This window comes from Pelodiscus sinensis, chromosome 18 (assembly GCF_049634645.1).
Source record: "Pelodiscus sinensis isolate JC-2024 chromosome 18, ASM4963464v1, whole genome shotgun sequence".
NCBI lineage: Eukaryota > Metazoa > Chordata > Testudines > Trionychidae > Pelodiscus > Pelodiscus sinensis.
The window spans coordinates 110800-123332 of NC_134728.1; the positions used below are offsets into that span (position 1 = coordinate 110800).

The window sequence follows — 12533 nt, forward strand, 5'->3', positions numbered from 1 at the left end:
ACCCTCCTAGTTCGAACTAGCGGGGTAGTGTAGACAGACCCTTATTGATTCTCTGTCTGGTATCATGGAGGAAGCAGCCCAGGCAACAGGCTGGGGTTTAGAAGCCCAGACCCCCCCCATATCAAGGGGGAGGCTGAGGCATCCTAGGCCTGCCCTGTAACCAGATTCCATCTGTGCTGGGCTGTATCCTGGAGAGTCAATAAACTCCCTCTGTTCTACTGGCTGGGGGAGTCTGTTCGTGCCATTTCGGGGGTGCAGGAGACGGGAAAAGCCCAACGTGCCATCACACAGGGCTAGGCCGCCCCCCGCCCCCTCCGTGGCAGCTGTGCCGATGTGGCTGCAGGCGGAGGCTGCGTCTGCCCCAGGGGCTGGCGCTGGGCCCATGGGGGTGCGGCTCTGCGGTCCCAAGGCAGATTTGGGGAAATCTGGCCCCTCGGCTGCACCCCAGAGGAGCCGACCGACGGGCCAGGGGCCGGCCAGCCCAGCGTGGCAGGGAACACAGCAGGCGGCCGGGGCTGGCGCTCGGTTTATTGGTCAGTCTGGGGCAGACTGGGCGTTACACTGGGCGAGAGGCAGGGCGTGGGGCCGAGGAAGGGTCCTGCCGAGGGGCTGTCCCGGGGGAAGGGTGCGGCTTGTTCTCAGCTCCCGGGCGCTCGCGACACAGCACCTGAAAAAGAAACAGGCTCAGCCGCTGCGGGCAGGTGCCGGGACCGTGTTTCTCTGGGCCTGGGCGCTGACTGGCCTCCTTGGGGAGCGACGTGCCCTCTCCTGGGGGCTCAGCCCAGCCAGTGCCCGGCCTCCCTGTGCCCTGCTGGAGCAGCACCCGGTGCCCCCGGCCCTGCGGCTGGTGCAGGGATCTGTGCCTGCAGCCAGGGGCGCTGGAGCCCCCGTGGGCCCGGTGCCGCCGGAGCTGGGGGTGCCCGCCCGGCCCCGCGCCCAGCGCTGCCATGCACAGCTGGTACCTGGCTCGGGGTCGACGCAGCGCATGGCGCACAGCCGAGAGCAGCACTTCTGCCGGCCAGGGCACGTGTTGTCGCTGCCACACAGCGGCGGGTCTTGGCGCTGGCACCTGGCTGGGTCCGGTGGGCAGGTCCCAGACTTCTCTGCAGCAGGGAGAGAGAAGGCCTCGCAGCGGGCGTGGGGGGAGCCGGCGGCCCAGCCCGCAGTGGGCTCAGTGCCCGGGCCCCAGGGACGAGCTGGCTGGGGAGGCTGCTGTCCCCGCCCATGTTCTGCCTGCTGCTGGGCCGTGCTCAGGGCTTGTGCCCTCAACAAGCTGGTGCCCTGTGGAGCCAGGATGGGACCTTGCACTAGATTTTGTGGGTCCGTCCCTAAGGTCTAGTGTGGGGCCGAATGAGAGGTTCGGTGACTGGGAGGAAAGGTCCAGAAGCACCCTGGGGTGGGGGGTCTGGGTGCAAGGTGCCAGAACGGGGTAGGAGAGGAGAGTCTGGGGAAGGTGCAGGAACAGGCTGGGGGTGGGGTCTGGCTTGGGGGGTGGAGTAGTGGGCTGGGGTGGAGGTGCAGGACTGGGCGGGGGAGGAGAATCTCGGGGGTGCAGGAGCAGGCTGGGGGAGAGGGGTCTGCCCCTGGGACGCTGCTCGTGAGTGGTGCCCAGGCTGTGTAAGGGCAGGACGTCAGGCCAGGCCACAGGCTGCGCGGAGCTAGGAGCCGGGGGGAGGGGGGGGCTACCCGTACCTGTGCGCACGGCCACGCACGCCCGGCCACACCCCGTGTCACAGCACTTCTCGTGGAGCAGACACAAGTGGTCGTCCAGACACCAGTTGTAGCAGCGCTGCCTCGGGTCACTGTAGGGCGCTGCCAGGGGACAGGCCCCAGGGTGCTCTGGGGGGGGAGGGGGGGCACAATGAACCCCCCATGCAGGCGGGACCCGTCATCTCCACCTGCCCAGAGAACTGCCCATGCGGTGGGGGGGCAGCCAGACTCTGCCCCTCCTGCCCCCGCCCTCAGCAGACCCCTGCTCACTCCCAGCTCCTGCCCCCCTCCCTGCCCGGCCCTTCTCTCCCGTCTGCCCGGGGCGGGCAGGGCACCGGGGGCTGCCCATGGGGCGTCTCTGCAGCTGGTTACCTCGGTAGGGGGGCACGCAGTGCATGGCACAGCCGGCGAAGCAGCATTTGTCCTGCCGGGGGCAATCCCGGTCGTGAGCGCACGTGTCCCGCTCGGTGCACGGCAACACGGTCTCCCAGGGCTTCTGCTTGGGGCACGCGCCGGGCTTCTCTGGCGAGAGAGGGGGTCACGTTATTGGATTTTAAGGGGAGCAGACAGACCACTGCTGTGCCCACGGGGGAGGGGGTGTTTTCCCCAAAGCCTGTACAAAAGGGCCATGTGAGGTGTGCTACGTGTGTACTCGTGTGATGTGTGCAGGGGGTTACGACTGTGAGCTCTGTACTGGTACCGGGAATGACTGCCTGTCCCGAGGAAGAGTGCCAGAGATGCAGCCGTGTTAGGCTGGTGTAGCTGGAACAAAAGACAGGACGATGTAGCACTTTAAAGACCAACAAGATGGTTTATTAGGTGATGAGCTTTCGTGGGCCAGACCCACTTCCTCAGATCGAATAGTGGAAGAAAATCGGCACAACCATGTATACCAAAGTGATACAATCTAAAAAATGAACGCATGGGAAATTGACAAATCAAATTTTAGAACAGGGTCGGAGTGAGGGGGGAAGGTAAGTTTCCGTGAGGTAGTGACATAGGGGTGATAATTGGGGAAGCTATCTTTGTAATGGTAGTTATCTCACTCATTACAGAGATAGCTTCCCCAATTATCACCCCTATCTCTGTAATGAGTGAGATAACTACCATTACAAAGATAGCTTCCCCTATTATCACCCCTATGTCATTACCTCACAGAAACTTACCTTCCCCCCTCACCCCACCCTGTTCTAAGATTTGATTTGTCAATTTCCCATGCGTTCATTTTTTAGATTGTATCACTTTGCTATATATGGTTGTGCCGATTTTCTTCCACTATTTGATCTGAGGAAGTGGGTCTGGCGCAGGAAAGCTCATCACCTAATAAACCATCTTGTTAGTCTTTCCAGTGCTACATCGTCCTGTACTTTGTCCTGAGGAAGGAATGTCCACTGAATGACTATGCTAATTAGCACGGCTGCATGGACAATGGCCATCAGGGTGGCCAATACACACCTGAGGAATGTGTCTGGAAACCTGCAACCAGCCAGGGCATAATGGCTGCGGGCATGTGGGGGACAGACAGGTCACTGGGCCATGTGTCCCGCTCCAGCTTGGGAGGTACCAGGGATGGATAGAAAGTGCCATGAGGCCATCTCCATCTTTTCTTCAGTTCTGCTACTGGTCCCAGATGCGAGGGACAGAGCCGGGAAGGATTGACGACCCGTCCTGACATAGGATGTGCACCAGAGACTGCTAAGCTAGCAGTTGTAATATCTCTGCTGAGAGCCTGCGTCCAGAACTGGGTGACCGGTGCGTGTGACGTATTCTCCTTAACAGCCTCGCTCTCCACCTTTTCTTTCTTTTGTTAATAACCCTTTCGATGTTAGATGCTACAGGGTTGGCTCGGCGTGCTCTCGTGGGTACGATCCAGAGGGTGCATTGACCGGGGATCTGTGGCTGGTTCTTTGGGATGGGAGGACCCGTTTGGGGGAGGTGAGATCGGGTCCTATAACCCCTCACCTGTGCTAGGCCCGGGGCTGATTGGGGCACAGGGAGAGCTGGGGTGTCTGAGAGGTTTTGCTCGGGAGGCTTCCTGCTGGCCGGATTGGCAGCTGAAGTGCTCGGTGGGACTGGTGTGTGGCCTGTTTGGAAGGGCTGTAAATAGCCCTGGTTTGGGGCAATTCACCCTGAGCAGATGCCCTCAGTGGTGCCCGGACCTGGCCCGGACTGTCACAGAGGGGAGGGAGATTTGGCTGCTGGACAGGGCGCCCCCAGGGTCACGGCATCCACGTGCCTGGCACAGCAGCCGTGCCAGCCTGCTCCCCACTGCCCCTCGGGGCTACCTGGGACCCGTAGCCCCTGGCAGGAGCCCAACCTGGAACGTTGCCACCACAGCTGCAGCCAGAGGCGCCCAAAGCCTGGGAGCTGCTGCTTGGTTGAACTCTCCACCCCCAGGCTGGAGGGCTCCTGGCCCGTGGGAGCGCTGCCCCCCGGCGGGCGAGGGAGCCAGCCCCTGGGGCTCTGGTTACCTTTCTCTGGGGCCCGGCACCTCCGGCCACACCCCGTGGCACAGCACTTCTGGTCCCCCGCACACTCCTTGTCCTCCTTGCACGAGGACTTGCACGAGGGCGACGTGGACGTGGTCCCGTCCGTCAGGGGGCAGACACCGGGCTTCTCTGCAAGCAGGAGGCAGAGGAGTGAGGGGGATCCCCGGGGGACGAGCCCCCCTCCCCAGCAGGGCCGCAGCCTGGCTCTCCTGGTGCTGCTGCTCCGTGCCTGGAGCGAGCCGGGGCCGGGTCACGCTGGCTCTGCCTCGGCACTCGGCTGGCCACCGTCTGGGGGAGCCTGGGGCCCGTGCCAGCCTGGCCCTGCTGGGTCCCACCCACCCCCACGCCGACGGGTTGGCCCTGCTGGCCCCAGCCCTGCGGCCGTGGCTGGGCCTTCCCTCCCGACCAGCGTCTCGTGGCCCGGCCGGGGGGGAGACGCCAGGGCCTGGCGGGACGCGCTGAGCTGCCTCCTACCTTCCGAAGGGTCCAAGCACTCGTGGTCACAGCCGCGCAGGCAGCACTTCTGGGCCCCGGGGCACTCGCCGTCCCCGTGGCACCGGGCCTCGCACTCGTAGCTGTAGTAGAGGCCGTTGGTCACGGGGCAGAATCCAGACTTCCCTGGGCAGACAGAGGCCGGGGGTCACGGGGCTGGGCAGAGGCGGCCAGGTGGAGGCCAAGGGAGGGGTGCCTGCTTTCCTTCCTTCCTTCCTTTCTTTCTTTCTTTGGTAGATGCGAAAGCACTGGCCCATTGGGCTCGTTTGGGGAAGGTCTGAGGTAGAAACTGACCTGGGACTGTGGCTCAGCCTGTGGGACTGGGAGAACCTGTTGGGATGTGGGGTGATTGGTCTTCAGAGCCTGTCCCCTGTGTAAGGTGCGGCTGGGGGGGGCACAGGGAGCGCTGGGGTGTCTGAGGGGAGGTGGGGGATGGGTTATAACACTGCTCTACAGCCAAAATGCTTCTGAAATAAATGTAGTCAAACGTTACTAATTCTGGGTCACTGAGAACGAAAATGATGCTTAAAATGGTTGATTGGCTCTAGTTTTCAAGATATGCTATTGGGTCAGTATAGACGACCCTTGACTTGCGAATGGCGGAGGGTAAGTGAGTTATAAAGGGAAGGGATCTCAGTTTAAAGCAGAAGTGACTAAATACATCTTTGACTGGATCTATGAATACATCTATGACTTGGTTTGGACAGTACTTGCTTTTTAGGCAAAACAATGAATGATGCAACCTGAAGCTGGTATTGCATCATACATGATATGAATTGCATCATGTTATTCCTAGACGTCACGGATGATGCAATCATAACGAAACTTACATCACTCTGCTGAACAAATTGCCCTATATCAGCTCTAGAAATCATACAGGCTGTGTCTAGACTGGCCAGTTTTCCGGAAAATCAGCCGCTTTTCCGGAAAAACTTGCCAGCTGTCTACACTGGCTGCTTGAATTTCTGCAAAAGCACTGCCGATCTCATGTAAGATTGTCAGTGTTCTTGCGGAAATGCTATGCTGCTCCCGTTCGGGTAAAAGTCCTTTTGCGTAAAACTTTTGCGCAAAAGGGCCAGTGTAGACAGCTGAGATTTGTTTTCTGCAACAAAGCCCCAATCGTGAAAATGGTGATCAGGGCTTTTTTGCGGAAAAGCGCGTCTAGATTGGCACGGACGTTTTTCCGCAAAAAGTGTTTTTGCGGAAAAGCGTCCGTGCCAATCTAGACGCTCTTTTCCAAAAATGCTTTTAACGGAAAACTTTTCCTTTAAAAGCATTTCTGGAAAATCATGCCAGTCTTGACGTAGCCACTGTGTCGCGCTCTCTTATTTGCCAGTGTTTGATTTTGCAAAGGGACACATTTCTGTTTAGCCAAAGTGAGCAGAGATGCCTCGTACTTGTGTGAACAGTGCAGATAACTTCTGCTGTGTTTGTGGTGAAGTGACTTTTGCATCACAAAAGCGCAGTATAACCACAGTGGTTAAGAAAGCCTATCACCTTGATTTTGGCAGCAAAATTGGTGATCAGGACAAGAGGTGGGCCCCACACATATGCTGCAACACTTGTGCAACAAATCTTTGCCAGTGGTTGACCAGGAAAAGGAAATCTATGCCTTTTGCAGTGCCAATGATTTGGAGAGAGCCAACAGATCAGACCAGCAATTGTTACTTCTGCGTGGTGCCTCCAGTTGGGAAAGGTGTCAAAGAAGAAAAAGTGGACTGTGCATTATCCAAACATCCCATCAGCTGTACGCCCAGTACCCCACGGAGAAGGACTGCCGGTTCCTGAGGCACCAGAATCATTCTCACTTGAGTCAGACGAGGAAGAGGATGAAACTTCTGGTCCTGAACCACGAATGTCACAGGACCCACATTTTCTCCCATCCTCCCCCTCTGAACCACACCTCATAACACAAGGTGAACTGAATGACCTTGTCAGGGATTTGGAATTACCCAAGAGTAGGCAGAGCTGTTGGGCTCCAGACTACAGCAGTGGAATCTCCTGGCAGGTGATGTTGGGGTTTCCATGTTCCGTGACTGTCAAAAGGATCTTGTCCCATTCTTCACTGAATAGGACTAAACTATGTACGTAATAGTTTTTTGCCTTTTGTTTCATAATAAATTGTATTTCTATAACCCTTTTGCTGATTTTTAAAGTGTTACATAAATAGGACAGGTGAAATATTATCATGTAAAGCAACCATATGAAAAGACCTAGGTTTACAATTTATGATTAAAGCTCTACTGTCTACACAATATACATGGATGTAAAATGTAAAAACTTAAATATCTTGGAAACAGTAGCCAATCAGTTGTTTTAATTGTCATATTTGAATTCAGCACATCAAAATACATAATAAATAGCACACTTAATCTCTGAAGCAGACGACTTCTAAAAAATTGTAGCCCAGTGTAACCTCTCCCCTGTATGGGGTGGGATCTGGGGGGGCACAGACACTGGGGTATCTGAGGGGCTTGGTTGTGTGACTCCTTGCTGGCCAGTGTGGCAAACAGACATGTTCGGTGGGGCCGGCTTGGTGTCTTGTGGAGGAGAAGCCCCGGGCTTGGGCTGTGGGTAGCCCTGCGGCGGGACGGGTCTGGGGCCAGGGGTGGGGGCGGAGGAGTCAGGGTGCACCAGGCGGTCACAGCCCCAGCCCAGCCCCCTGCATTAGGAGGAGGTGATGTCCCACCCCAGTAGCTGCTGCCTCTCTGCTCCCAGCTGCCCTCGGGGTGCTGAGCTCCTGGCAGCAGGGTGCAGGGGCCAGGACTCCCCGTATCTGTCACTGGCTCCTGGCAGGTGTTGCCGCACTCGCCTGGGCAGCACTTGGCCTTCCAGGACATGAGGGGCAACCCTCAGACAGGTCGCACGTCTGCTTTGGCGGGGCACTGCCCCTCCCCGCACAGCCACCCTCCGCCCCCTGCCTTGCACGGCCCCTGGCAGCTCCCCCAAGGGAGCCCGGCCCCCCCGTGCCGCCCCCGCCCCACTCACTGTGCCCTGCGCTCCCCCTGTCTCCTCCGCACGCCGGGGGCAGCTGGGCGCACAGCGAGAGCAGGGCCACGAGGAGCAGGGCACCCGCCGGCTTCATGGTGCTGCAGTGCCGGGTCTGGCTCCTCGGGCCGGGCAGGGAGGCTTTAAGCGGCAGGCGCGCGGGGCAGCGCAGCAGAGGGAGGGGCCGGCTCTCGAGTGGCCCGTCCGGACCTGCCGGCGTCTGACTCCCAGCAAATCCATTCCACTGGCAGCCCCAGGCAGCCGCCCCGCCCCGCACGGGGGGGTCTCGGCCGTGCGCACTCCCCGGGGAAAGCAGGCCAAGGGGGGGAGCCGCCCAGCGCTGCAGCACCATCCCCCCTCCCCTCACACACCCCATTGCTCCCTGTGCCCCCCCAAATCCCCTTACACAGGGGAGAGGTTATAACCCATCCCCCACCTCCCCTCACACACCCCAGTGCTCCCTGTGCCCCCCCTTACACAGGGGAGAGGTTATAACCCCTCCCCCACCTCCCCTCACACACCCCAGTGCTCCCTGTGCCCCCCAGCCCACCCCTTACAGAGGGGAGCCTGGCGCAGGAGCACGTCCCGGCTCCGGGGCCCCTCTAGGCAGGGGCTGGGGCCCTGCTCGACGGCAGGTCCCAGCAGAATTGCTCTGATGTGGTTTGGCAGCACTTACGGGCCATTGCCAGGCAAGTGCTCAGTCACCGGACTCTCTGCCCTTCCTCCTTGGCGGGTGCGGCCCGGTGACGCGTGGGGGCACAGCTCTGGCACCCAGCAGAGAGCCGAGCCTCAGAGCATCCGCCCAAACAGCAGCAGGCGCAGGAATCGCACGGACGGGCCCCGCCGAGCGTCGGCCTTGGCGGCTCCTCCCTGGCCCCTGGCCCAGCACTCGGGCGAACGCTCACGCGGGGCTGTGCACGGTCACCTCGAACCCAGCAGTGGCGCCAGTGCGGGTGGGGGGGGCTGAGCTGGGGAGCCTCGGGCCGCCCTAGTGCAGGCAGGGCTGGGCTGGCAGGCAGCCCCCCGCGTCCAGAGGGGCACGGGCGGGGCGGCCAGGCAGCTGATGCACAGGGCAGGGATGGCGACTCTCCGTTTGCCAGGCTGGGAATGGGGGACAGCAACGGCCGGGCCCACGTCATGGCTGCTGGGTCCAGTCATTCCCGCGGGCGACCGAGCTGCAGCAGACGGGACGCTGGGCCGGGGGGACCTTAGGTCTGCCCCAGTGTGGCCGCTCTTAGCCCCTTGCACCCGAGCCCAGCCTGCACCCCCGTCCCCCACTGCTCCCCGCAAGGAGCTGCTGGAGGCGCTGGTCTCTGCACCCCGTCCCCCACTGCTCCCCGCAAGGACCTGCTGGAGGCGCTGGGCTCTGCACCCCATCCCCTCTGCTCCCCGCGAGGGGTCTGTGAGGACCTGCTGGAGGTGCTGGTCTCTGCACCCCGTCCCCCGCTGCTCCCTGCGAGGGGTCTGTGAGGACCTGCTGGAGGCGCTGGGCTCTGCACCCCGTCCCTGCTGCTCCCCGCGAGGGGCCCATGAGGACCTGCTGGAGGCGCTGGGCTCTGCACCCCGTCCCCGCTGCTCCCCGCGAGGGGCCTGTGAGGACCTGCTGGAGGCGCTGGTCTCTGCACCCCGTCCCCGCTGCTCCCCGCGAGGGGCCTGTGAAGACCTGCTGGAGGCGCTGGTCTCTGCACCCCGTCCCCTCTGCTCCCCACGAGGGGCCTGTGAGGACCTGCTGGAGGCGCTGGTCTCTGCATCCCGTCTCTGCGCTACTCCCCACGAAGGCCCTATCACGGCAGAGAAGGGACCCCAGGGGACCAGGCTCAACAGAGCTGGGACCCCGGACCCAGGCAGGGGAGGGTGTCACGTTACTGGATCTTGAGGGGAGCAGCCAGATCATGGCTGCACCCATAGGTGGGGTGTTGGCCCCAGAAAATGGTATAAAAGGGGGCCATGTGGGGTGCTGAATAGAAGCTTATTATCCGATAATCCTATGTACGCTATTTATGGGGTTGTATAATGTCTGTGTGTGTAGGTAGGAATCTGTAGTCTGTGTGGATACTGAATACTTCTCTGCATGTGGTTGAGCATTGGGCAGAGCCCGGCCTATGGACATGCTAATTAGCGAGGCCCTGTGGGACAATGGCACTCGATGGGCCAAGGACACACCTAAAGCATGAGGGCGGATACCTAAGAGCGGCCAGCAGAGAGAGGCTGAGGACCAGGTGACCGGCTGAGACAAGAAGAGGCCAGGAAGGAGTATAAAGAGGCCATGTGGTCGATGCCATTTGGTTCTCAGCTCAGCACTTCATCCCAGAGGCAGCACTGCAGGGATTGAAGAGCCCGGAAGACCTGTGAACCCATCCTGATCCTAGGATGTGCAATAAGAACTTTAAACCAGCAGCTGCAACATCTCTGCTAGAGCCTGCATCGAGAACTGGGAGTTTTGATGCATGTAATGTATGATTCTTTAGCAACCTTACTCTCATGCTTTTCTTTCTTGTGATAATAAACCTTTAGATGTGAGGGTATGGCTACACTACCCTCCTAGTTCGAACTAGCGGGGTAATGTAGGCATACCGCACTTGCAAATGAAGCCCGGGATTTGAATTTCCTGGGCTTCATTTGCATAAACTGGGCGCCGCCATTTTTAAATCCCTGCTCGTTTGAACCCCGTGCAGCGCGGCTACACGCGGCACGAACTAGGTAGTTCGGACTAGGCTTCCTAATCCGAACTACCGTTACTCCTCATTCCACGAAAAAAGCCCAGAAATCAGAGAGAGTTTTCTGGGGCTGGCCAGTTTTACTGTAACCAAGGGGAAAGTGTCTCTACCTGTGTGCCTGTGGCAGATGGCTGTGTCTGTGCAGGGGGGCGGTGAGCCTGTGGGTGAGGGACCCAAGGGCCTGTCTGATGCCTCAGGTGAGGCTGGAATCAGAACCAGGGCAAGAAGGGCCCAGAAATCAGGGAAATGTTTCTCTGGGGCAGCCTGGAGTGGCTGGCCAGAGCGGAGTTTTGGTTGAGGAGCTGGTGGCTGGTGAGGTTTGTGGAATTGAACCTGCACAAGCTGAAATTGAGTTGTGTGAAGCGCCGTGGGTGCAAGCTGGCAATTTGGCTGGTGGAAGTAGCAGTGGGGCAGTAAAGGAAGCTGTCCCAGTGGCTAGCTGTATGCCTGAGATTAGCCAGGGGTGTGGGGACAAGGGAGAAACTGTCTCTGATTGTCTGTCTGTGTGTGGGGAAGAGTTTCTTCCTGTGTCTGAGGAAGGTGCCCCACAGCCTGTGTTGGCTGAGAGCAGGGCTGTTGTCCCAGAGTTGGGTCTGGATACAGAGAAGGCCCAGAAAGGAGGTGGCTCTAAGTTTGTGTCTGCTGGGGAGGAGGATGCTGTGACTTGGGTAGATCCAGGCAGTGGGGACCCCGATGTTGTGCCTGATGCTGCTGTGTTGCTGGAAGAGGGGGGAGCGACTCTGTGGGACCAGGGTGACCCCTTAGCCCAGGCACAAGGAGGGTCTCTCAACCTGTCTGACCAGCTACCCCCCAGGGAGAGAAACAAAGGAAGGTGGATGCCGCCCCTGGCTGGGGGCAGGGCTGGAAGGGTCTGTCTACACTAGCCCCCTAGTTCGAACTAGGGTGGTAATGTAGGCAACCGGAGTTGCAAATGAAGACCGGGATTTGAATTTCCCGGGCTTCATTTGCATCTCGCCGGGCGCCGCCATTTTTAAATATCCGATAGTGCGGACTCCGTGCCCGCGGCTACACGCGGCAGGGACTAGGTAGTTCGGATTAGGCTTCCTATTCCGAACTACCATTACTCCTCGTCTTCATTTGCAACTCCGGTTGCCTACATTACCACCCTAGTTGGAACTAGCAGTGTAGACATACCCGAAGAGAGTTATTGATTCTCTGTCTGGTATCATGGAGGAAGCAGCCCAGGCAACAGGCTGGGATTTAGGAGCCCAGACTCCCCCATATCAAGGGGGGCTGAGGCATCCTAGGCCTGCCCTGTAACCAGATTCCATCTGTGCTGGGCTGTATCCTGGAGAAGCAATAAACTCCCTCTGTTCTACTGGCTGGGGGAGTCTGTTCGTGCCATTTCGGGGGTGCAGGAGATGGGAAAACCCCAACGCGCCATCACACAGGGCTAGGCCACCCCCCGCCCCCTCTGTGGCAGCTGTGCTGATGTGGCCGCAGGCGGAGGCTGCATCTGCCCCAGGGGCTGGCGCTGGGCCCATGGGGGTGCGGCTCTGCGGTCCCAAGGCAGATTTGGGGAAATCTGGCCCCTCGGCTGCACCCCAGAGGAGCCGACCGACGGGCCAGGGGCCGGCCAGCCCAGCGTGGCAGGGAACACAGCAGGCGGCCGGGGCTGGCGCTCGGTTTATTGGTCAGTCTGGGGCAGACTGGGCGTTACACTGGGCGAGAGGCAGGGCGTGGGGCCGAGGAAGGGTCCTGCCGAGGGGCTGTCCCGGGGGAAGGGTGCGGCTTGCTCTCAGCTCCCGGGCCCTCGCGACACAGCACCTGAAAGAGAAACAGGCTCAGCCGCTGCGGGCAGGCGCTGGGACCGTGTTTCTCTGGGCCTGGGCGCAGACTGGCCTCCTTGGGGAGCGACGTGCCCTCTCCTGGGGGCTCAGCCCAGCCAGTGCCCGGCCTCCCTGTGCCCTGCTGGAGCAGCACCCGGTGCCCCCGGCCCTGCGGCTGGTGCGGGGATCTGTGCCTGCAGCCAGGGGCGCTGGAGCCCCCGTGGGCCCGGTGCCGCCGGAGCTGGGGGTGCCCGCCCGGCCCCACGCCCAGCGCTGCCATGCACAGCTGGTACCTGGCTCGGGGTCGACGCAGCGCATGGCGCACAGCCGAGAGCAGCACTTCTGCC

At 60.2% G+C, this 12533-nt stretch overlaps 1 protein-coding gene across 1 annotated transcript in view; it reads right to left on the reverse strand.

The window, feature by feature from the left end:
- Positions 1 to 508: 508 nt before the first annotated feature.
- The window catches only part of LOC102453690 (uncharacterized), a 42049-nt gene continuing 30024 nt past the window's right edge, over positions 509 to 12533 (reverse strand). Inside the window, 6 exon segments of the mRNA XM_075901542.1 lie at positions 509 to 667; positions 963 to 1103; positions 1693 to 1839; positions 2083 to 2232; positions 4182 to 4328; positions 4674 to 4817. Coding sequence (XP_075757657.1) covers positions 639 to 667; positions 963 to 1103; positions 1693 to 1839; positions 2083 to 2232; positions 4182 to 4328; positions 4674 to 4817 — 758 coding nt within the window. The 3' untranslated portion in view covers positions 509 to 638.